Source organism: Stenella coeruleoalba, assembly GCF_951394435.1.
Source record: "Stenella coeruleoalba genome assembly, chromosome: 2".
NCBI classification, from domain to species: Eukaryota; Metazoa; Chordata; class Mammalia; order Artiodactyla; family Delphinidae; genus Stenella; species Stenella coeruleoalba.
Window position 1 is genome coordinate 136,823,001 of NC_137147.1, and position 25,713 is coordinate 136,848,713.

Genomic DNA, 25,713 nt, shown 5'->3' on the forward strand with positions numbered 1-25,713 from the left:
TAAGGAATTTCTAGCATTACAATAGACAAAAAGAAAACATCCTATTGATCGTATCAATTATCTATGCACGAGTTATTTACAGAAAAAAAAAAAAGATTGCTGAAAGCTACTAGAAGATGGTTGCTCTAATATGAGAGTAAACCAAAGATGTAGAAACATAAGATCCAGAAATTTGATTCACTACTGGAGGGAGGCAAGAGAAATCCAAGGAAGTCATCTCCATAGAAGGCCTAAGGGCAAACAGCCTACATTAGAGACAGAGGACGGAGGGCTCCAGAAGGGGTATCTTTGAAGAGAGAAAATGAAACATAGATTACCTGAGATCTTTGCCAATACAGAGAAGAATTTTAGAGTTCTCTTGGGGAGTTTGGACATTAATTAATGGTACTTCAATAGAACCTTCAATTAATGGAAGAAGTGAGACAGTTATTAATGCCAGAGAAAACAAAAATTTAACATAATGGTCCAATATTCACTTTGAAAAGCTCATCTTGCTGTGCCAGACAATCCTAATCTATTATATCATAGATTCATCAATCTGAAGCCACTGCACTGAAAGACCCACCTTAAACCAGACCCCCAAGAAATCTCAAAAATCAATATCTTGCCTTAGCCCTTAAAGACATGACTAAGACTATGTCAGGGAAATGTGCTCTTCTTGCCAATAAGTAATAATCTCAGTTTTTCTTTATCAGCAGGTTATTCTGGTGCCACTTTGGGGAAGCCAGCACTCAATAATCTGCTTATCAAAAATATATATAATTATTTTGGAATAATTGGGAAAGGAGAAATAAGGGGTTAAAGATAATTTAAGAAAGCTAAATCCTCATAACTGAGAAAAAGTCAGCACATTTATTTCACTGTCAAGTATCAAACACTACCAGAAATTCTTTTCTGGAGGTAACTATTTCACAGGCAGTGAAACTATTGCAAAGAGGCAATAACATACCTAAGATAAGAAAAAGAAGATGAAATAAAGTATTTACATATAGGAGAATATTTATAGCTCCTCTGTTAACCTTCTCTTAGTGTCAAATTTATTATATTTAACAAAACACGATTCCAGAATCACATTCAAAATATGTTTTAAAGTAAGACTCAAAACCATTTTATATATTTAAAAAATATAATCCTTTAAAAATACCTTAAAAATTACTTACTACAAGATTATGAGAGGATTATAATTCTTTATTTTTCAAAAGAATAATGACCTGCTGTTTTAGAAACATGCTTGTCCTACTCAACTCAGAGAGTTTTCCATATTCCTAAACTTCACAAAAGAACTAAATGATTCAGCAATCTGACTATGTGTAGAACATCTATTACTGGAGCTATTTTTAGAGCAGCCTCCTGCAGAGGAATAAGGAAGAAGAAGGGTGAAGAGATAGAGGCTTTGGCACTCATCAAGGAGCACAAAGATGACTATAATAAAATCACAGCTACTCTCATTTTGTTATCTATTCTGTTATACAAAAAAGTCAGAGTTAAAATATGTATGGGTAATTATTTTAATTTTGAGAAGTAAAAACAGATTTATTAACAAAGCACTGAATAAGTTTGAAAAAAAACAAAGAAAAAAGTATTCTTTTCTATAAAAAGCTTTATAAAATTAATTCCAAAATAACTACTTGCTATAGCCATCACTTTGTAACACAGACACATATTATATGAGGAATAATGTGTAAACCGGCATATCAACAACTCATCACACTTTTATTTGCCATGGAAAAAGTCCGTTATCTGCCTCTATTATCCAAAGGCATTAATATGTGTACCTACTTTTTATATTTATTTACTACTCATTACATGACAATAGATATCAGTCAATCTAGCTGCAAGCTACTCTTTCAGGCTGATTTTCTTCTATACACTGTTGTAATTCCCCCCAAATAAAAAGGAACTAAAAACCAGATTAATAATCATGCACTGATGCTCTGACTAAGAGATTTCTAGTCTTTATAATCTAAGAGAGCTAGATATAACAGCTATGAGGAAAAATAGAAAACGTCTCAATTTCACAATCATAGGCCTTTCCACATCTGAATTTTTAGTTCAAATTTACATCACATGCATGATCTAACAAGACTCCTCATAAAAAGGGTCCCCAGCATTCTTGCCCCCACCACTCCTGGCAAAACTCACTGGAAAGACACAAACTCAATTCAGATTTTACGGCATTTGGACGATCCCAAATGATCAAGTTATGGGAAAAAATTACTGTGAGCAAGAGTAAGCATAAATTTTAGGCAACAAATGTAGAATTACCAAAAACTTAAGAAAATATAATAACTTGATAAAGACTATGGAATATCTATGTTTAAAATTATTAGAGAAATAAAATGAATCAAAACATGAGGAAAAAAAGATGCTATAAATAAAGGTATCTGGGCTTTTTTTTTCTTTTTTAATCCATGCAGAACTTCTAGAAACAAAAAATTATGGTCATTATTAAAAACTCATGGATGGACTGAAAATCAGATTAGACAAAACTGAGGAGAAAGTTAGTGAACTGAAAGATAGCATTAAAGAAGTAAAAATCATGCAGAAATGTAGCAGAGAAAAATAAGAATGACGGAAATTTTAAGAAACAAAACTAGAACAAGAAGGTCCATACCATGTCTAGCAGGTGTGTAAGAAGTAGAAAAAGAGAAAGTGGGAGAAGGCAATATTTGAAAATATAAAGGCTCAGAATGTTCCCATAATTAGTGAAAGAAATGAATCTGCAGATTCATAAAACACAAATATTAGGTATGGTAATAAAATTACCGTATTTAATCAAATCTAAGATACCATCTCACAATTATTTTATGTAACACCTGGTGAAAATAAACTTATGATTAACCAATAATAAAATATCACTTTGAATTTTTATTTCATTATTACTGAAAGAGCTCTTTTAGATTTACTTAACCATACTTTTAACCAAATATCATTCTTATTCACACATAAAATCTAAGCAAATTAAATTCATTAAATTAATGATCTCCCCAAATATCTCCATGTATTATAAAGCTAAAGTTATTAGACAGTATAGTCTTGGCATAATGGTAGACAAATAGATGTAACAGAACAGAAGGTTCAGAAAAAGACTCATTTGATTATAACTCAATTTTGAAAAAGAAACCAATTTAATTCAATGGGGAAAGCAAGGTCTTTTGAATAAAAGGCAATGGAGCAAACAGACATCCCTATTTGGGAAAAATGAATCATGACCTCTACATCTCACACCATACACAAAATTTAATTAAAGGTGGATGACAGACATAAAATGAAGGTAAAACTATAAGCCTTCTGGAAAAAAACAGAGGAGAACATATTTATGATATTGGGATAAGCAAAGACTTTCTAGACAAGACAAAAAAGGCACTAATGATAAAAGAAAACAAATTGATAAATTGTATGTCACTAAAATTTAAAGCTTTTACATATCAAAAACATTGTTAAGAAAGCAAAAAGGAAGCCATGCAGAAAATACATTCAATACATATATAAAACAAAGGACTGAATCTAGAATAAAGATCCACCACACGCAAGGATAAAAAGATAACCCATTTTCTTTAAATGGGCAAAAGACTTGAACTGATACTTCACAAAGGGATATGCCAGGATGGCCAATAAGTAATTGGAGAGATGCTCAGTATCATTAGTCACTAAGTAACTGCAAATTAAAACTACAATGAAAATCATAGTATCACTAAACTTATAAAGACTGTCAATGTCAAATGTTGGCAAGGATGTGGAGCAATTAGAATTCTCACTTATTGCTGGTGGGAGTGTAAAATGGTATAATCACTTTATAAAACTGTTCAGCAGTTTCTAATAAATTTAGACACCCAGCTACCTCATGGCTCAGTAATGATACACCTACGTATTTATGTAAGAGAAATGAGTATATGTCCACCAAAGTAAATATATAAATAAAAGACCACAAGAATATTCATAGCAGCTTTATTTGTTAAAGCCAAAAATTGGAAATACCGGGGCTTCCCTGGTGGCGCAGTGGTTGGGAGTCCGCCTGCCGATGCAGGGTACACGGGTTCGTGCCCCGGTCCCAGAAGATCCCACATGCCGCGGAGCGGCTGGGCCCGTGAGCCATGGCCGCTGAGCCTGCGCATCCGGAGCCTGTGCTCCGCAACGGGAAAAGCCACAACAGTGAGAGGACCGCGTACCGCGCAAAAAAAAAAAGAAAAGAAAAACCAAACTGAATGCAATGTATGATCTTGGATTTTCTTTTGCTATAAAGGACACTACTGAGATAATTGGGAAAATCTGAATGGGAACTATAGATCTGATATTAGTATCAGATCAATGTTAATTTCTTGATTTTGATAATATGGTTATGTAAAAGAATTCCTTGTTTTTAGGAAATACACACTAAAGTATATGAAAATAAAGAAGCATTATGTCTACAACTTTTAAATGGTTCAGAAAAAATATATATATATATTTTATACACATATATTTATATGTATAAAATATATACATAGAGAGAGAGATTGGTAGTTATAAAGAGAAGGGAAAAAAGAGAATGATCAAGAGAGAGGATAAAGCAAATGTACTAAAATGTTATCATTTAAGGACTCTCAGTGAAGGGTACTGGGAATTCTTTATACTATTGCTGCAGCAGTTTCTGAAATTATGTCAAAATTTTAAATTTTAAAAAGGTTAAGGGATCAAAAACATATACCAGGAAAAAAACAACCAAAAGAAAGCTGATATTAACATTAGACTAAATAAATGTTAAGTCAAGAAGTATTGTTAGCTTCATGATATATACTACATACTTAGAACGGTGCTTGGCATGTAGCCCACGCTGATAAAATACTTACAAAATGAAGGAGTTAGTAATAAAGGCAGTTAATACATAATTATAAAAGAAACAATCTACCAGGAAGATACATCAATTTAAATCTTGTAAGCACCTAGAAACATAGCTTTCAATACTGACCACGTACTAGGCAAATATACTGATAGTAAGTATTGACTATAAATAGTAACTGCACACTAGGCAATAAAGCAAACCTTAACACAAACCAATTACATATAATCAACATTCACTGGCCACAATGCAATTAAATTAGAAGAGAATGACAAAAAAAGAGTAATAAATCCATACATATCAAAAAGTTTAAATACACTTTTAAATATGCACTTGGATCAAAGAAATAATGGAACTTAGAAAAAATATTTAGAACTAAATAATAATAAAAATACTAAATTTCAAAACTTCTTTGAAGAAGCTGAAGTGGCAGTTAGAGGGAAATTTATAGCCTTATATGCTTACATCAAAAAATAAAAAAGACTGAAAACCAATGTATCAAATACCTAACACAAAACTTTAGAGAGAAAAATTTTTAAATAGAGGAACTAAGAAAGATAAGAACAAAAGTCAAAAAAATAATATTTTTAAAAGCTGTAAGAGGGGTTCAAGAAAGCTAAAAGCTGGTTCTTTGAAACTACTAGTAAGATAAACTTCAGACAATACTGATCAAGAAAAAAGAAAGTATAAATAAGCATTATTAGAAGTCACAAGAGGAACAAGACTATAGATAGAGCAGTCAAAAAATAAAATAATTTAGATGAAAGGAAACTACAACGTATCAAAACTGATGTCCACTATTACACTGAGTCAACGGTTTAAAACCATGCAGACTATTTTACAAGAAAAATTCTACCAAAATACTCAAGGAACAGATCATCTTTATCTCATATAAGCTGAGATTTATACCAAACAGGAAATCAAAATAGGGAATCACAGAATATTAAAACAGGAAGCACTCTTCAACTTATTTTATGAGGTCAGTATGACCTTGATAGCAGAAAAGAACAATAAAAAGAAATTACAGGCCAATATCATTTATTAACATAGTTGTGAATATTGTGAATCAAATATTAGCAAACAAAAAAGGAATGTGTATGCTATATAGCCCATAACATACATAACAACCCAAAATGCTAGAATGACTTATCATTACAAAAATCTTGTAATATAATTTTCAAAATTAAGATTAAAGAAGAATCCATATGATCAGTCTAAGGATTGTAGAAAAATTATTGAATAAAATCCAACAACCATTCATAATATAAACTCTAAGCAAACTAAAAATAGAGGACAATTTCTTCAGACTGATAAATGGCAGTTAGCAAACATAGACAGTGACGCATTTCCTTTAAAATCAGGAATAAGGCAAGGATGACCACTTTTGTTTCTTTATTCAACTTTGTACTAAAGGTTAAATCAAACTTCAGTCTAGCTCAATCAAATAAGTAGAAACAAAATATATAATGATTAAAGAAAAACTACCATTGTTCAAAAAAAATTGTAATTGTCTAACCAGAAAATCTAAGGTAATCTACAGACACATTATTAGAATTGTTAAGTGTCTGAGCAAGGTTTCTGGATTTAAGGTCAATGAACCAACTGTGGTTCCATATACTAATAACAGTAAGAAATCTATTTCTGACCAAAAAAATTTACAATGACAACAAAAAAGTATAAGATATATGGAAGATATCTAACAAAAAACAAATAAGTGTTCTATGGAGAAAAGCATAAAAATCATCAGATGAGACATATGAATTGAGAAATGTGCTCTAGTCATACTATGCCATTCATATTAATATACCATGTTCACATTATGATATTGAGCCTGCAATGTCATAAAAACGTCAGCTGTCTTCAATTTAAAAGATAGTCCAATCAAACAGACCAGTAGGGTTATTCGTGAAACTTAACATGCTATTTTCAGAGTGTATACAGAAAAAGAAAAGACCAAGATAATTTTTTTTTAAAGGAAGGAAGGCTGGGAAAGGAAGGAAAGGGAAAGGAAGATTGGGGACCTCATTCTACTAGCTCTTAGAACATAAGAGAAAGTTATAGTTATTACGACAGTGTTATATTGGAACATGGATAGAGACCAAATAAACAGACCAGAGAGGCCAGGCACAGACCCATGCATGTGTGGATATTTAATTTGCTAAATTAAGATACTGCCAAGGGGAGCGGGAAGAACAAAAATAATTCACTTTTCAATAAAACGTGCTGGGACAATTGGTAATCCATGAGAAAAAAAAAAAAAAGAAATTGGATTTCAACTGCACATCACAAGCAAAAGTGAATTCCAAATAGATGAAACACCTCTATGTGAAGAATAACTTTAAAACTCTTGTTAGACAACACAGAAAAATACCTTTATGTCCTCAGCCCATAAGAAAGGATTTTTCAAACAAAAAGAAGAAACAATAAAGGAAACTATTGATGATTTTTACTTCTGTTTCTCAAAAGACAGCAGAAACAAAAGAAATACTACAGATCAATATGAAAAAGAAGAAAAAAGTTATTACAGTGGGCAAAGGATAAGGCTATTTGCAGAAGAGGCAATCTCAATATCAAAAATGAAAAAAAGATGAAAGGCATTCAATCTCATTGGAAATTAAAATTAAAATCTCAATATAATATATACAATTTTATGGTTACAAGACTGGCAGAAATGAAAAGGTCTGACAACATCAAGTGTCACTAAGGTTGTGAGGTTAAAGGAACCCTCGGGTAATGCTGATGGGAATGTAATTTGGTACAACCACTTTGAGAAAAACGTGGTGCTAGCTGATAAAATGAAATGATGTGCATAATCCTGGCACCCAGCAATGCTTCTCCAAAGTATCCACCACTGAGCATTATTTTTCACATGCAGGTTGCAACTAATTTTTCATTCGTCAAGAAATCAATTCAGTAGATTGAGACTAACTTTTTGTGAGACCAACATTTTTTAATGAGATAGAATAGACTAGGATATACCAGAATGGATTGCAGTAAGGGTAGGTATAGTCATGAAATGCTTGTTTCCATTATTTATAATGTACTCATATAAATATGTATTTAATTACTGGGTTTCAATGTAAATTTTATTTACTACCATAGATTATGGGTAAAAAATGTCTGAAAGACACTGTCCTGGAGAAATTGTTATAATTATGCACAAAAAAGATGTACAAAAATGTTATTTCTTCTTAACAACAAAAAATTAGAAATAATATTAATGTCCATAAAGAGAAGAATAAATATTTAGTTACAATCACACAGTGGGATACTATATAACAATGGAAATTAGTGAACTGGAGCTACAGGTATCAACATAGATAAATCTCAAAGCATAATAAAAGTAACTTACAGAAGATATGTACAGTTTGATGATATCATTTACAGAACACTTAAAAGCATGCAAAATAATGATTTCATTGTTTAGGGGTATATATATGGGATTGTTTAGGGATATATACAGGAAAAGGAAAAAGACATGCATAGGAATAAACACCAAATTCATAACTGTGGTTACCTCTGCAAAGGAGGGAGGGAATGTGTTGGAGGAGGGTTACATAGTAGGCCTCAAATATATTTAAAAGGTTTTTATTTATTAAGTTCATTGGTGGACATACAAATGTTTGTAATATTATTTCCTATTCTTTGGGAATGTCTGAAATGTTTCATAGTTTTTTAAAAGGGAAAGATACCATATAAACTTAAAAGACATTTGGCTAGAAATTTATAAAGTTTCCAAGAAAAAGATCAGTGAATTTAATACAATAAACAATGACTTTTCTATATAGAAAATACCAGTGAAGAAGGTTTCTGATAAGATGGTAAAGTAGATAATGCCTTTGTTTCATCTCCTTCCCAAGATTCAGTGGGTGAAACAAACATAAAATACACAAAATGAGTGAAAGCATGGACATGATTTAAACAAGAGAGCTATTAATAGATCAATATTTTTGATGAATTTCAGGAAGGTGGAAAGCAGATAGGATCTTATTGGAGATAACCCTGAACAGAGAAAACTGCGGCTCAGAACTGGCAGGAGAGATGCTGCACTGCAAATGCAGTGATTCCTTCCAAAAGAATGCCATCTTCCACGCTCAGAGTCAGTACATACAAAGAACAGGCATGGACTATGGGTAACTGTGGCTAATCAAGTAGATGTGTTATTAAAGATGTCTACTCAACAGCCATTCCTGGAACACCAGCAAACCCACCCCACCCCAGCCCACTCCCACCCCTTCCATGCACACACGCATTGGGTAAAGAGCAGCTGGCTGAAGAAAACCTCAGCTAAAGCCTCAGGATCTGTTCTCTAACAAACAGTATCAAGGAAGGATGGACAGCATGGGTATTTTATCTATGGAGATGGTTAATAACTGCTACAGTAGAACCAGAGTGGGAAAAGGAATGGCAATTTCAGCTGGCACAAAAGTTACTGAAGTCCTTCTTACCCACACCCACACACATACACAAAGTAGTTTTTCTTATTTTGGCATTACACAGTGAGGCTGCCTATTCCCTTTCACTCACGCTAAAGGGAGGTCTGCCAATGTGTGGGATTCAACAGCTTACACAAATCTAGTGATCATTCTAGGGAGAGATTTTATGGTTAAAAAGACCTATTCAGCTGCACAGGAGAGCCAGCCACTCCTTAACATAGTCCTTCATTTAAGGATTACCAGCTATTGAGGAAAATCAAAACCATAAGAGAAAAAAAAGCAAAAAGAATTAGTATGATAACTGACCCTGGAAAAAAGAAGAGACAGTTAAAAAAAAAAAAAAAGAATCCTCAGATTTAAAAGTCTCTTGGCTCTTTTAGGAAAAGGATGCTTCAAAAAAGAAATAGAGGGCTTCCCTAGAGGTGCAGTAGTTGAGAGTCCGCCTGCCGATGCAGGAGACATGGGTTCGTGCCCCGGTCCAGGAGGATCCCACATGCCGCAGAGCGGCTGGGCCCGTGAGCCATGGCTGCTGAGCCTGCGCGTTCGGAGCCTGTGCTCCGCAGCGGGAGAGACCACAACAGTGAGACGCCCGCGTACCACAAAAAAAAAAAAAGAAATAGAGCTGGAAAAGTTCCTGATCTTTTCTTACACATATATTAACAATATCCAATCAATTAATATGCATGATACTTATTATCATGATAATTATACCATATGTATACTTAATAAATCTTTTTCACTTTTAGAAATTAAGACAATTTCCTTTTCCATGTTTACTGCTGCCTAATCTATAAACAGTAATGATCAGACATAACACTCAATAGAAAATTCAGTAAGCAAATTCCTGGATGTGTATAATACATTTTCCAAATGAAAGACAAAACATAGACAGGAATATGCTAAGGCCAATAGATTTTTGTACTCCACTCTACCAAAGCTTTTTGGATTGTTACCATACCCAATGTCCCTAGGACAGATTAAGTCCGGTCTGAACAGTTCTAGAGACAGCAATGTAACAGATTAATATGGGTGTCTTTTAAAATAAACAAGCCATTTCCAATATTTAAATCCAATCTGGGGAAAGAGCTGGCAGAATTTAGAGGTTCTGGGATAAATCCATGTCTTAGAGAAGGTTCTGAAATTATCCCAACCTCCTAGAAGATATGAGCATTACTTGGCTGAGACTTTCTGGGAAAATTTCAAAATGAAACCAATCTGTAAAATGAGGCCTAGAGATAAGGCATCATCTGTCTCCCAGCTTTTTCCAGTGTACCACTTACAGTACATTTAACTATTTACTAAGGAACTCAATGTCTTGAAAAAGTTAAGAATCAGATTTTACCTTTAAAAGTGCTTAAATGATACCCAAAGAAAACGTAATGTAGTTTTTCTATTGCATGTAAACAAAGAAAACTTGTTAAAAGAACAAATGTTTTTATAAATCCTCAGATGTCTTCTTGGCCTGTATCATGTCATACAGCTGAAAGTCGTATTTCTAGAGCTCTTCATATATGCACAAGTTCAAAATACCTGAGCATCAAGCTGTTATTTAGTTGCTAAACTTGAATAAAACTATAAATCTAATGAAGTTCATCCTCAGAGTTCCAGAGTAGCCTTTCCATAGTTTTGTCTCCACGATGCCAACTCTTCCTTCTGCTCACATGCCAGCTTTCTACCATATTTATATCCTTCTTCAGAGCCAGCAAGCCAAAAAGGACTCTAGAGATGATCTAGCCCTATGTCCTCATTTTAAAGTAATCTGAGGCTTACAGAGTTAAAGTGATTTACCCAAGGTCACACAGATAATGAGAGCTGAAGGAGACCTGCACTTAGCCTCTCATATCCTATGTAACAATGCTCTTTCCACCATACCAAGCTGCCTTTGAAAAACTGCAAAGATTATGATATTTATGCATGTCTTCAAAGCCCTCAACCACTCCTCTCTGTGCCTTTTCCCTCTCAGTGCAACAAGTTATCAACTTTCAGTCAACAATAACCTTCTTTCTTATTAATTCTATTCCTATAACAACACAGGAAAGGATTCAGTATTCATTTACCACTAGTTGATTCATTTACTGATAACATTTGTGCTCCTAATTTTACATTTATCTTTTAGAATGGAAAACACCACAACACTTCCCAAATCAAAATATTATAAAGCTTAACAATTATATCCGCAATTTAAATTCAGAAAAAAACTAAATTACTTTAGATTCTTACTTTGCAGAAAGCAATGCTATAACATTTATTTCATTCCCTTAAAAGAAAAGCCAGAAATCACATATTGATTCCATGTTAATACTCACCACAAAAGTGATTTGATTGTGTCGCAGGTTAAGCTCAGTTAGTGAATCCAGCCCATTAAGATTATCAACATGACTTAAGAGGTTCCTGGCAAGATTTAAAACTCTCAAATCACACAAATGATTGACATTTTCAATTTTGGTAATCTGTTAAAAAATGAGGAAGGGATGATTAGCAGGCATAAATCTCAGGTGTGCATGTTATAAAAATAAAAGACACAGTCATTGAATTCAGTGACAAGTTTATATGAAGACATTTCAAAATCTATTTCCAGTTTCCTCTGTTGTAGATATTATGAAGTTACTTAACTTGTGAAGATTAACTAACAGAACATATTTTATAATTTGACCATGGTAAGTATATTTTATCAAATAATCAGTAAGTCCATTGTTTGGGCATCTCTAAGTGCCCAACACTGTGCCCGGTCCCATGAAGGTAAAGAGAAATATACGTACTAGCTGTGAAATAGAAACTGTGAGCCCAAGGCATAAGCTCACAATGTTTGGATCAAACCAGACTACTTTTTTGAGAGAAAAGTCAAGGAAAAGGAATGATACCAAGTTCCCCTTGTTAATTCTCCATTTATACTGCAGGATCCTGAGAGCAATCAAGAGTCTGAATGGAAAAGATTCAAGGAACTAGGATCCCCAGTAGAGGGTGAGGATGGATATTCCTTATTAGTGAAACTGCTTAAGAGAGGAGACAGATAATGTTTAGGCAGGGTACAATATGGTGGACTTGAATTATGGAATATACACATGCACATAAGCACTGACTGCAGCAGAGGAATTTGAGTTGCACAAGTAAGGATAAGTTAAAGGGTATAGCCCATGAAATGATGAGAGCTCAACATGATTTTCAGCCCCACTACTGTAATACAACAAGCGTAGCACAACGGGATGAGTTTCTACATGACCCAGAAATAGGGCTTCTTGCAGAGGGCTTCAACCTTTTAATGTAATGTGCTTAAGCAACAATGAGTTATACACAACACTTTTCTTCTGAACATTAAAACAAATTTCACAATCACTGAAGATTAATTTTCTCATCTGTATTGCCATCACAATATTATTTGAAAATTTCTATTTAACACTTCAAAGCAGATATTGGCTAAAATAACCTTTTTTTTTAAGATTTATAATCCAGTTTTCTATGATATTGTTTGGACCTTCTCTTATATTCGAGAAATACCGTCTAGATTTCACCTACATTCAAGAGGAGAAACCTAAGTATATTTATCACAAATTCAATAATATATAAAGATAATATATGATCATGCTTTAAAATTTGTCCTGAGATTTTTGGTGTAACTAATGTAAAATGAAAATAAAATCTGTAAAAGAAGAAACAAGGTTATCAGTATTTGCTGATTACAGAACTGTACAGTAAGACATAGACAAAAACATTTCAAAACTAAATAGGTGACAGAATTTAAAATGTATAGAATCAGCAAAAAGTAAAATAGACACTGTAGAAAATCAATAATAACAGCATAAGCTTGAGAAATTCTACTAAAATACTAAAAAAATAGAGATAGGTATATGGCAAAGCAATATGTAAATATATACATAAATTTATACATATACATAAAGCTTTTCTGAACTCAAGAAAGATAAATATACAGAATGAAGGGGTACATAACCTGTATATGGTGTATTCTGCCTTCTGCTAATAATCCTGGGACATTTCTTTTAGAAAACTACCTTTCTCCAATTCTATTTGGTCCTGGTGGGACATATAATTAGAATGCCTACATTTTAGTTTGGTCACTCTGAAAAGAAACGTTGTTAACTCTTATATATAGGTATCAATCTGTAATTTTAAAAAAATCACTGGGGATATTGTTCAGCTTCTTGGTTTGCAATCAGACAGGTCAGAATTGTGTGCAGCATCTCTGATGGAATAGACTGTTACTTGTTGCAGCCAGGGACAAAGTCACAGGCATAGAGCAAATGACAGAAATTTCAGAAAAAAGGTGGTGTAGGGTGAGAGCAGCGTTCTTGATCAGTTAATAAATTTCACAGCCAGAAGAAGAGATGATAGGAATGTTCAAAAGCCTAATCTTGGGTCACACTGATAAGAGAGAGTCTCAAGGTAGACAGCAGAGCTTTTTAGTATGTCTAGGAAAGCTGGATACTCCAGTCTTATGTATGTGTATACTAGTAACCCAGACTGCTCTATCTGGATAAAGACAACCTTCCTACTCAGCAATAGGAAAGACATCTGCTTCCAGGCAAGCAACCACAGAAGGAGTCAGCTCTCCCTGAAGGAAAAGATGTCACTGAAAGAAAAGATTCTTTTTGAAGCACATTTGTGTCCATGTTAAAGCAAGTGTTTACCAAGAGAACATTTTCTGGTAGACAAAAAAAATCTAGGTCATAAATTGAGAGTCAACCTCTCATATTCCTCTGTATTCTTTACTACTCACATACAATCAATTGCTAAATCTTAATGTTTTTACTTTTTAAATATTTATCCAATCTGCCCCCTTGTTATATCTCTATTGCTACAACTTTAAGTTGCCATCACTTCTCACCAAGATTATTGAATTAGTCTCTCAGCTGTTCTCTGTCTCCAGTTTCACCTCCCCTCAACTCTTTACATTCTCCAATCTGTTTCTTGAACACTATCACTATTCCTATCAATGTTTTCACATCCATAAACCAATTATATTTCATTTCACAATGTACATCACGTATCATTTTTATTTCCAATGGAGTAAATTCAAAACACAAAAAACAGTCACTTAATTTTCTTTTAGTTTTTTAACTACCTGATGCTATTTTTTTAGAGTTGCAATGTTGTTTCAACTTGAATAGTCTATCTCCTGACTTTTTAGTCACCAAGACTGTCTTTGCTTTGAAATACTCCAAATTTTTGTTTATTGGATTTAAATATTTGAAACAAGACTCAGATTTTCATTTAACACATAACACAGGTCAGCTAACAAGGTAACAAGGTGACTTGGTCTAATATTTAGACCAAGTAATACATTATCCATTTACCAGTTGCTCTTATAGATCTTGGGTAATGCCCATGAATTCTTAAAGGTATATTATAATATAAAAACCACATAAATCTTATTTCTCACATATACATTTTAAAATAAACTTAAGAAAAATATTGCTACCATAAAATGTTTCACTTATACTGATGAATGGCATTTAAAATAGTGGGTTACAGAAAGATAAAATAGCAATTCCTTACTATGGCATATAAAGCCTTCCACAGTCTGGCCTTAAACCTACCTCTCTTGCCTCATCTCTCACCATCCCTCAACATGTGCTAAATTCTCCAGAAGTAAAACATACTTATCATGTTGTTTTTAGTCTCAGTGCCTTTATATATGATGCTCTCTTACTGACAAGACTCTAATTCTTCTTCCTCTTCCACCACCATCTAACTAACTGGGTAACTTTCCCTCGACTAGAGTGATACTAACCAGCCTGCAGAGTTGGACAATTCCCAGACATCAACACTCCTCCGTCTGAGTGCACACACAGGCAGACATATAGATGGGGCTAGGATGAGATTAGAACCTAGCAGATGTGGCCTATCTAATACATCTATCAAGGTTTTATTAATTATATTAGCTTTTCAACAAAACAATTAGGACTAACAGCTATTAGAAGGCCTAAAGAGATCACACTGAGGTTTACACCTGACCAATCTCCCAGCAAGTGGGAGATTTGTTCTCAACAGGCAGGGACTCCCAGATCACCCCAACATGTACACTTACCACCTCAGGAGAGGTTTTACCTTCTGCATGAGTATGTAGCTCATGTAGCTATTTATAAATAAGTACTCATATTGCAAAGACTAAAATTTAAATGTAAGAGCAAAGGGTTAAAAAACAGCCAAGATGCTCCGCAAGAGAAGAATAAGGAGAGGGAACATAACAAACCAGACAGAGAAATTAAGACAGACAAATATATGGGTAGACAAACTAATCAAATGGAATAATGATCCAAGGTTATATAGTAATCAGGGAATTAGAAATCAAAACCATAAGGGGACACCACTTTATACCAATTCAATTGGCAAAAATTAAGAAGTCTGAAAATTCCAAATGTTGAAAAGGATGTGAAGCAACAGGATCTATTATGTGTTACTGGTGGGAGTATAAACTGGTACAATCACTTTGGAAGACAATTTGGCATTAACTTTTAAAGTTACACATTTAAATAACCTGTGACCCATCAGTTTCACTCCTCTATATATACCCTAGAGTACATATGATGTATGGAAGAAACATGTACAAGAATGTTGTTAGAAGTACTATCCTAATAGGAAACAAAACCCAAACAAACAAAAAGGAATCAACCCAAATGTCTATCAATAATAAAACAGAGAAAAAGGTTTCTGTGTAATCAAACCATGGAACATACAACAATAAAGATAAACTACAGCTATGTAGTCAAAATAGATGAAACTCAGTAACATAATGTTGTATCCAGAAAGCAAACACTGATGACAATATATAGTTTGACACCTTTTTTTTAAATTAAAAGACAATACTACTAAACAATACATTATTTAGACACTTATATATGTGATCAAACCAACTAAAAACACCAATAAAAGAATGATAAATGTGAAATCCAGAATAGTGTTGTCTTGGAATAAAGAAGGAACACTTAAGTAGAAGAAAATCATTAGTAATATTCTAGTTCTTGGGTTGGGGTCGGCTATAAGTTAATAAAAGACTAAATAAGAATCAAAATTGTCATAACTATAAGAATTCTAAATGTTTTATAAGTTTTACCTGTCACTTACCACTGAGGAATTACCAAACCTTATATAAATGAGCTTAATACCTTAATACCAAAGCTAATCTCACTGAATCAGTAAAGTAACTTTGGAAAAATTCAACACAAGTATAATTCTTAAAACTTTCATACGAAATTTCCTAGAGCTTTTTCAAATAAGAAAGAAATGAAAGGGCTTTAACAATACCTGATTTCCATGAAGGTCCAAGACATCTAAGCTTTTTAGGTTCTCCAGATTTGAGATTTTCTTGATTCTGAAAATCAGAGTAAGCAGAGTAGAAATACAGATGTATCACATCTATTGTAAATCAAAAACTCTAAGGCATAACTCATTTTCATTTATTCTTTCTAGATAGATAGGCAGGCAGATAGACATAGAAATATATATAGAGAGAAATTATATAAAATTATATATTAAAACCTTTTTTTCATTGATTTAATTATAATGTTAAAGATGCAGTCCCATTGGGGAAATGTCCCAAAGTCAGCTTGAAAGTCCTATCTCTAGGAAAGAACAATTCTACTTCTAGGAACTTTAGCACAAGGCACTTATTCAAGGCAATTCCTTTCACCTTAGAATACAGCCTAAATTCCTTACCTCAGTCCTCAAGGCCCTAAACTCTCTGGCTACTGACTCTTCCTCCAGCATATCTCCTACCAAGACTCCAGCGCACCCAGTCACTCTGCTCCAGCCACAGGAGCTTTCTTGCCACCTCTAACTTGACAAATTCATTTCTGCCTGGGGCGTTTACCCTTGCTGTTCCTTCTTCCTTAATGTTCTTCCCCCAGAACTTCACATGGTTGGTTCACTCCTTCACGTTATTCAAGTCTTAGCTCAAATATCTTCTCGAAGCAGCCTTTCCAGATGACCCTATCAAAAAGAGCTCTTGAGGAGACCTTCAAGATGGCGGAGGAGTAAGACGCAGAGATCACCTTCCTCCCCACAGATACACCAGAAATACATATACACGTGGAACAACTGCTACAGAACACCTAATGAACGCTGGCAGAAGACTTCAGACCTACCAAAAGGCAAGAAACTCCCCACGTACCTGGGTAGGGCAAGAGAAAAAGGAATAAACAGAGACAAAAGGATAGGGACGGGACCTGCACCAGTGGGAGGGAGCTAGCTGTGAAGGAGGAAAAGTTTCCACACACTAGAAGCCCCTTCCCGGGCGGAGACTGCGGGTGGCGGAGGGGGGAGCTTTGGTGCCGCGGAGGAGAGCACAGCAACAGGGCTGCGGAGGGCAAAGCGGGGAGATTCCCGCACAGAAGATCAGGGCCGACCAGCACTCACCAGCCTGAGGGGCTTGTCTGCTCACCGCCGTGGCGGGGTTAGTGCGCCATGGCTAGCCGGGAGGGAGTCCAGGGAAAAGTCTGGACCTGCCGAAGAGGCAAGAGACTTTTTCTTCCCTCTTTGTTTCCTGGTGCGCGATGAGAGGGGATTAAGAACGCTGCTTAAAGGAGCTCCAGAAACGGGCGCGAGCCGCGGCTAAAAGTGCGGACCCCAGAGACGGGCATGAGACGCTAAGGCCGCTGCTGCCGCCACCACCAAGAAGCCTGTGTGTGAGCAAAGGTCACTATCCACACCCCCCTTCCGGGGAGCCTGTGCAGCCTGCCACTGCCAGGGTCCCGGGATCCAGGGTCACTCCCGAGAGAACGCACGGCGCGCCTCAGGCTGTTGGAACGTCATGCAACGTCACGCCGGCCTCTGCCGCCACAGGCCCGCCCCGCACTCCGTGCCCCTCCCCCCTCTGGCCTGAGTGAGCCAGAGTCCCCGAATCAGCGGCTCCTTTAACCCCGTCCTGTCTGAGCGAAGAACAGACGCCCTCTGGCGACCTACATGCAGAGGCGGGGCCAAATCCAAACCTGAGCCCCGGGAGCTGTGAAAACAAAGAAGAGAAAGGGAAATGTCTCCCAGCAGCCTCAGAAGCAGCGGATTAAAGCTCCACAATCAACTTCATGTACCCTGCATCTGTGGAAAACATGAATACACAACCAATCATCCCAAATTAAGGAGGTGGACTTTGAGAGCAAGATTTATGATTTTTTCCCCTTTTCCTCTTTTTGTGAGTGTGTATGCTTCTGTATGAGATTATGTCTGTATAGCTTTGCTCCCACCATTTGTCCTAGGGTTCCATCCATTTTTTTTTTAATTTTTTCTTCTTTTTTTCTTAATAATTACTTTTTTATTTTAACAACTTTATTATATTTTATCTTAATTTTATTTTATTTTATCTTCTTTCTTTTTTTCTTTTCCTCCTTCCTTCCCCTCTCCCTCCCTCCCTCCCTCCTTTCTTTCTTTCTACTTCTACTAATTCTTTCTTTCTACTTTTTCTCCCTTTTATTCTGAGCCGTGTGGATGAAAGGCTCTTAGTGCTGCAGCCAGGAGTCAGTGCTGTGCCTCTGAGGTGGGAGAGCCAACTTCAGGACACTGGTCCACAAGAGACCTCCCAGCTCCACATAATATCAAACGGCGAAAATCTCCCAGAGATCTCCACCTCAACACCAGCACCCAGCTTCACTCAACGACCAGCAAGCTACAGTGCTGGACATCCTATGCCAAACAACTAGCAAGACAGGAACACAACCCCACCCATTAGCAGAGAGGCTACCTAAAATCATAATAAGTCCACAGACACCCCAAAACACACCACCAGACGTGGACCTGCCCACCAGAAAGACAAGATCCAGCCTCATCCACCAGAACACAGGCACTACTCTCCTCCACCAGGAAGCCTACACAGCCCACTGAACCAACCATAGCCACTGGGGGCAGACACCAAAAACAACGGGAACTACAAACCTGCAGCCTGCAAAAAGGAGACACCAAACACAGTATAATAAGCAAAATGAGAAGACAGAAAAACACACAGCAGATGAAGGAGCAAGATAAAAACCCACCAGACCTAACAAATGAAGAGGAAAGAGGCAGTCTACCTGAAAAAAAATTCAGAATAATGATAGTAAAGATGATCCAAAATCTTGGAAATAGAATAGACAAAATGCAAGAAACATTTAACAAGGACCTAGAAGAACTAAAGATGAAACAAACAACGATGAACAACACAATAAATGAAAGTAAAAATACTCTAGATGGGATCAATAGCAGAATAACTGAGGCAGAAGAACAGATAAGTGACCTGGAAGATAAAATAGTGGAAATAACTACTGCAGAGCAGAATAAAGAAAAAAGAATGAAAAGAACTGAGGACAGTCTCAGAGACCTCTGGGACAACATTAAACGCACCTACATATGAATTATAGGGGTTCCAGAAGAAGAAGAGAAAAAAAGGGACTGAGAAAATATTTGAAGAGATTATAGTTGGAAACTTCCCTAATATGGGAAATGAAATAGTTAATCAAGTCCAGGAAGCACAGAGTGTCCCATACAGGATAAATCCAAGGAGAAATACACCAAGACACATATTAATCAAACTATCAAAAGTTAAATACAAAGAAAACATATTAAAAGCAGCAAGGGAAAAACAACAAATAACACAAAAGGGAATCCCCATAAGGTTAACAGCTGATCTTTCAGCAGAAACTCTGCAAGCCAGAAGGGACTGGCAGGACATATTTAAAGTGATGAAGGAGAAAAACCTGCCATCAAGATTACTCTACCCAGCAAGGATCTCATTCAGATTTGATGGAGAAAGTAAAACCTTTACAGACAAGCAAAAGCTGAGAGAGTTCATCACCACCTAACCAGCTTTACAACGACTGCTAAAGGAACTTCTCTAGGCAAGAAACACAAGAGAAGGAAAAGACCTACAATAACAAACCCAAAACATTAAGAAAATGGGAATAGGAACACACATATCGATAATTATCTTAAATGTAAATGGACTAAATGCTCCCACCAAAAGACACAGATTGGCTGAATGGATACAAAAACAAGACCCATATATTTGCTGTCTACAAGAGACCCACTTCAGACCTAGAGACACATACAGACTGAAAGTAAGGGGATGGAAAAAGATATTTCACACAAATGGAAAACAAAAGAAAGCTGGAGTAGCAACTCTCATATCAGACAAAATATACTTTAAAATAAAGACTATTAGAAGAGACAAAGAAGGACACTACATAATGATCAAGGGATCGATCCAAGAAGAAGATATAACAATTGTAAATATTTATGCACCCAACATAGGAGCACCTCAATACATAAGGCAAATACTAACAGCCATAAAAGGGGAAATCGACAGGAACACAATCATAGTAGGGAACTTTAACACCCCACTTTCACCAATGGACAGATCATCCAAAATGAAAATAAATAAGGAAACACAAGCTTTAAATGATACATTAAACAAGATGTACTGAATCGATATTTATAGGACATTCCATCCAAAAACAACAGAATACACTTTCTTCTCAAGTGCTCTTGGAACATTCTCCAGGATAGATCATATCTTGGGTCACAAGTCAAGCCTTGGTAAATTTAAGAAAATTGAAATTGTATCAAGTATCTTTTCCGACCACAATGCTATGAGACTAGATATCAATTACAGGAAAAGATCTGTAAAAAATACAAACACATGGAGGCTAAACAATACACTACTTAATAATGAAGTGATCACTGAAGAAATCAAAGAGGAAATCAAAAAATACCTAGAAACAAATGACAATGGAGACACGACAACCCAAGGTCTATGGGATGCAGCAAAAGCATTTCTAAGAGGGAAGTTTATAGCAATACAATCCTACCTTAAGAAACAGGAAACATCTCGAATAAACAACCTAACCTTGAACCTAAAGCAATTAGAGAAAGAAGAACAAAAAAACCCTAAGGTTAGCAGAAGGAAAAAAATCATAAAGATCAGATCAGAAATAAATGAAAAAGAAATGAAGGAAACGATAGCAAAGATCAATAAAACTAAAAGCTGGTTCTTTGAGAAGATAAACAAAATTGATGAACCATTAGCCAGACTCATCAAGAAAAAAAGGGAGAAGACTCAAATCAATAGAATTAGAAATGAAAAAGGAGAAGTAACAACTGACACTGCAGAAATACAAAAGATCATGAGAGATTACTACAAGCAACTCTATGCCAATAAAATGGACAACCTAGAAGAAATGGACAAATTCTTAGAAATGCACAACCTGCCAAGACTGAATCAGGAAGAAATAGAAAATATGAACAGACCAATCACAAGCACTGAAATTGAAACTGTGATTAAAAATCTTCCAACAAACAGAAGCCCAGGACCAGATAGCTTCACAGGCGAATTCTATCAAACATTTAGAGAAGAGCTAACACCCATCCTTCTCAAACTCTTCCAACATACAGCAGCAGGAGGAACACTCCCAAATTCATTCTACGAGGCCACCATCACCCTGATACCAAAACCAGACAAGGATGTCACAAAGAAAGAAAACTACAGGCAAATATCACTGATGAACACAAATGCAAAAATCCTCAACAAAATGCTAGCAAACAGAATCCAACAGCACATTAAATGGATTATACACCATGATCAAGTGGGGTTTATCCCAGGAATGCAAGGATTCTTCAATATACGCAAATCAATCAACGTGATACAGCCAACATCGTCATCAATGGTGAAAAACTGAAAGCATTTCCTCTAAAATCAGGAACAAGACAAGGTTGCCCACTCTCACCACTCTTATTCAACATAGTTTTGGAAGTTTTAGCCACAGCGATCAGAGCAGAAAAAGAAATAAAAGGAATCCAAATCGGAAAAGAAGAAGTAAAACTGTGACTGTTTGCAGATGACATGATACTGTACGTAGAGAATCCTAAACACACTACCAGAAAACTACTAGAGCTAATCAATGATTTGGTAAAGTAGCAGGATACAAAATTAATGCACAGAAATCTCTGGCATTCCTATACACTAATGATGAAAAATCTGAACGTGAAATCAAGAAAACACTCCCATTTACCACTGCGACAAAAAGAATAAAATATCTAGGAATAAACCTACCTAAGGAGACAAAAGACCTGTATGCAGAAAACTATAAGACACTGATGAAAGAAATTAAAGATGATACAAATAGATGGAGAGATATACCATGTTCTTGGATTGTAAGAATCAACATTGTGAAAATGACTCTACTACCCAAAGCAGTCTACCGATTCAATGCAATCCCTATCAAACTACCACTGGCATTTTTCACAGAACTAGAACACAAAATTTCACAATTTGCATGGAAACACAAAAGACCCCGAATAGCCAAAGCAATCTTGAAAACGAAAAATGGAGCTGGAGGAATCAGGCTCCCTGACTTCAGACTGTACTACAAAGCTGCAGTAATCAAGACAGTATGGTACTGGCACAAAAACAGAAAGATAGATCAATGGAACAGGATAGAAAGCCCAGAGATAAACCCACGCACATATGGTCACCTTATCTTTGATAAAGGAAGCAGGAATGTACAGTGGAGAAAGGACATCCTCTTCAATAAGTGGTGCTGGTAAAACTGGACAGGTACATGTAAAAGTATGAGATTAGATCACTCCCTAACACCATACACAAATATAAGCTCAAAATGGGTTAAAGACCTAAATGTAAGGCCAGAAACTATAAAACTCTTAGAGGAAAACATAGGCAGAACACTCTATTACATCAATCACAGCAAGATCCTTTTTGGCCCACCTCCTAGAGAAATGGAAATAAAAACAAAAATAAACAAATGAGACCTAATGAAACTTCAAAGCTTTTGCACAGCAAAGGAAACCATAAACAAGACCAAAGACAACCCTCAGAATGGGAGAAAATATTTGCAAATGAAGCAACTGACAAAGGATTAATCTCCAAAATTTATAAGCAGCTCATGCAGTTCAATATCAAAAAAACAAACAACCCAATCCAAAAATGGGCAGAAGACCTAAATCGACATTTCTCCAAAGAAGATATACAGACTGCCAACAAACACATGAAAGAATGCTCAATATCATTAATCATTAGAGAAATGCAAATCAAAGCTACAGTGAGATATCATCTCACACCAGTCAGAATGGCCATCATGAAAAAATCTAGAAACAATAAATGCTGGAGAGGGTGTGGAGAAAAGGGAACCCTCTTGCACTGTTGGTGGGAATGTAACTTGATATAGCCACTGTGGAGAACAGTATGGAGGTTCCTTAAAAAAATACAAATAGAACTACCGTATGACTGAGCAATCCCACTACTGGGCATATACCCTGAGAAAACCATAATTCAAAAAGAGTCATGTACCAAAATGTTCATTGCAGCTCTATTTACAATAGCCAGGACATGGAAAGAACCTAAGTGCCCATCATCGGATGAATGGATAAAGAAGATGTGGCACATATATACAATGGAATATTACTCAGCCATAAAAAGAAACGAAATTGAGCTATTTGTAATGAGGTGGATAGACCTAGAGTCTGTCATACAGAGTGAAGTAAGTCAGAAAGAGAAAGACAAATACCGTATGCTAACACATATATATGGAATTTAAGAAAAAAAAAATGTCATGAAGAACCTAGGGGTAAGACAGGAATAAAGACACACCTACTGGAGAATGGACTTGAGGATATGGGGAGGGGGAGGGGTGAGCTGTGACAGGTGAGAGAGTGGCATGGACATGTGTACACTACCAAACGTAAAATAGATAGCTAGTGGGAAGCAGCCGCACAGCACAGGGAGATCAGCTCGGTGCTTTGTGACCGCCTGGAGGGGTGGGATAGGGAGGGTGGGAGGAAGGGAGATGCAAGAGGGAAGAGATATGGGAGCATATGTATATGAATAACTGATTCACTTTGTTATAAAGCAGAAACTAACACACCATTGTAAAGCAATTATACTCCAATAAAAAAATAAATTAAAAAATAAAACAAACATAAAGGCCAAAGTCTGCTATTTACTTCCGCATAAGTTATGGCACTGTAAAGCAATAGAAATAATAAAATATACACTTAATAAATGTTACTTGGTTTGAATAATTGTCAGACTGAATCTCATAAAACAAATTATGACTGAATCTAAATCCATTTAAGTAATCTTTCAAAAATTTTAGTCTATTAGTTTCTTAAGTATTATTCAATTTTGAGTTCCCATCTAAACACCATAGGATTCAATGTTCGTCCTAAGTATAACAAACAAAAACTTGAAAGAAAAAGACAAATACAGTATGCTAACACATATATATGGAATTTAAGAAAAAAAATGTCATGAAGAACCTAGGGGTAAGGCAGGAATAAAGACGCAGACCTCCTAGAGAACGGACTTGAGGTTATGGGGAGGGGGAAGGGTGAGCTGTGACGGGGCGAGAGAGAGTCATGGACATATACACACTAACAAACGTAGTAAGGTAGATAGCTAGTGGGAAGCAGCCGCATGGCACAGGGATATTGGCTCGGTGCTTTGTGACAGCCTGGAGGGGTGGGATAGGGAGGGTGGGAGGGAGGGAGACGCAAGAGAGAGGAGATATGGGAACATATGTATATGTATAACTGATTCACTTTGTTATAAAGCAGAAACTAACACACCATTGTAAAGTAATTATACCCCAATAAAGATGTTTTAAAAAAATAAAAAATTTAAAAAAAAAACTGATCTGCAAAGATTACCTGTTTTTCCCCAACAGAAGGACACGGAGGGATCTCAGAGTAGAAAGCCCACTAATTTCTTCAATCTGGTTATCATATAAATCCAAGAATATTAGCCTCTGCAGATTAGAAATATTTTGGATCCGAGTTATAAAATTGTGTTGAAAGTTCAACAGACGAAGGTGTTCTTCCCCATCGATGATAGGACATACAGTCAGCTTTTGCCTAGAAAACATTTTTTAAAGTTAATAAGGTTCTGATTTAGCAGTCTACCTCCTCTTACAAATACTAATAGTAGTATCTTCATGCTCCCATGTTGTGAGGAGAAAAAGATAAATAGAACCACTTCTTGCCTCCATGAACTAAGCATTGTAGATCTAAGAGTAATTCACTCATATAAAAGCCAGTATACTTTGGCCAGGGTAATTATTAAAATTAAGTCTCATTCTAATTGCATTAAAAAAACTCCAACATTAATTATTTCACGTAAAATTAACTTAACATCATCCAATACTCAATGTAATTGCCTTCTGCAGTAGAGGTTGAGATGATTCAAAGAACCATGTCACATAACCAGAGAAGTGCATTTGCCATCAATCCACTGCTCAGGCATTGCTAAGCTAGGAAGTTTGGTTAACCATTTGCTATCAGATATGCACTGCTAAGCTAAAGGTATGCACAGCAGAGATAGTTTCCCTGCTGGTTATAGTGCTAAGGTAAGGCTGAAATCCTTCATCCACCATTCTACTGCTGATACTTTCCTAGATTTAAAGATGGGGATCAAGTCCTAAACATACTTATGCATTCAGAATTTTTTGAGAGTTTATTTTGTCCCAGGTT

The 25,713-nt window shown here is 35.8% G+C and overlaps 1 protein-coding gene across 4 annotated transcripts in view; it reads right to left on the bottom strand.

Moving 5' to 3' along the window:
• The window catches only part of LRRC49 (leucine rich repeat containing 49), a gene marked incomplete at its 5' end in the record, with an annotated part of 129,588 nt that overhangs the window by 94,709 nt on the left and 9,166 nt on the right, over positions 1–25,713 (bottom strand). For all 4 annotated transcript variants that reach the window (XM_079914108.1, XM_079914112.1, XM_079914109.1 and 1 more), the window contains 3 exons: positions 11,562–11,705; positions 16,516–16,582; positions 24,895–25,098. In XM_079914108.1, the coding sequence (XP_079770234.1) occupies positions 11,562–11,705; positions 16,516–16,582; positions 24,895–25,098 (415 nt within the window). The remainder of the gene's footprint in view (positions 1–11,561; positions 11,706–16,515; positions 16,583–24,894; positions 25,099–25,713) is intronic.